At 24.5% G+C, this 339-nt stretch overlaps 1 protein-coding gene across 1 annotated transcript in view; it reads right to left on the bottom strand.

Moving 5' to 3' along the window:
• Nucleotides 1-145: 145 nt before the first annotated feature.
• The window catches only part of ENU1_157790 (hypothetical protein), a gene marked incomplete at both ends in the record, with an annotated part of 603 nt that continues 409 nt past the window's right edge, over nucleotides 146-339 (bottom strand). The window contains one exon of the mRNA XM_008860774.1: nucleotides 146-339. This exon is cut by the window's right edge and continues 409 nt beyond it. Within this exon, the coding sequence (XP_008858996.1) occupies nucleotides 146-339 (194 nt within the window).

Genomic DNA, 339 nt, shown 5'->3' with positions numbered 1-339 from the left:
TATTGAGTGAATTTGATTGACAACAAAATACTTTGACATTGTCAATGGAGAAAAATGAATATTATTTATCAATTTTATTCCTTGGTTAAACAAATACTTTTAAAACAAGTTAATTAAAACTTTCATTTGATTTGGTTATTTAACTTTACCAGGGAAATATTCTTCTAATTTTTTCAATGAGTTTATCCATTGACGATTTTTCTCCTTCTTTCAATTCTTTCCTTTTAGATTCATACTCTGCCTTAATTTCTTCTTTACTCTTTTTTGTTGTTGATTTTTTCATAATATCTTCTATTATTTCATTCGCTTGTTTAAGTTCTTTATATCCTTCAATTCTTG

This window comes from Entamoeba nuttalli (assembly GCF_000257125.1).
Source record: "Entamoeba nuttalli P19 unplaced genomic scaffold asmbl_6634, whole genome shotgun sequence".
Taxonomy (NCBI): Eukaryota; Evosea; order Mastigamoebida; family Endamoebidae; genus Entamoeba; species Entamoeba nuttalli.
This window is presented reverse-complemented; position numbering and strand designations above follow the sequence as displayed.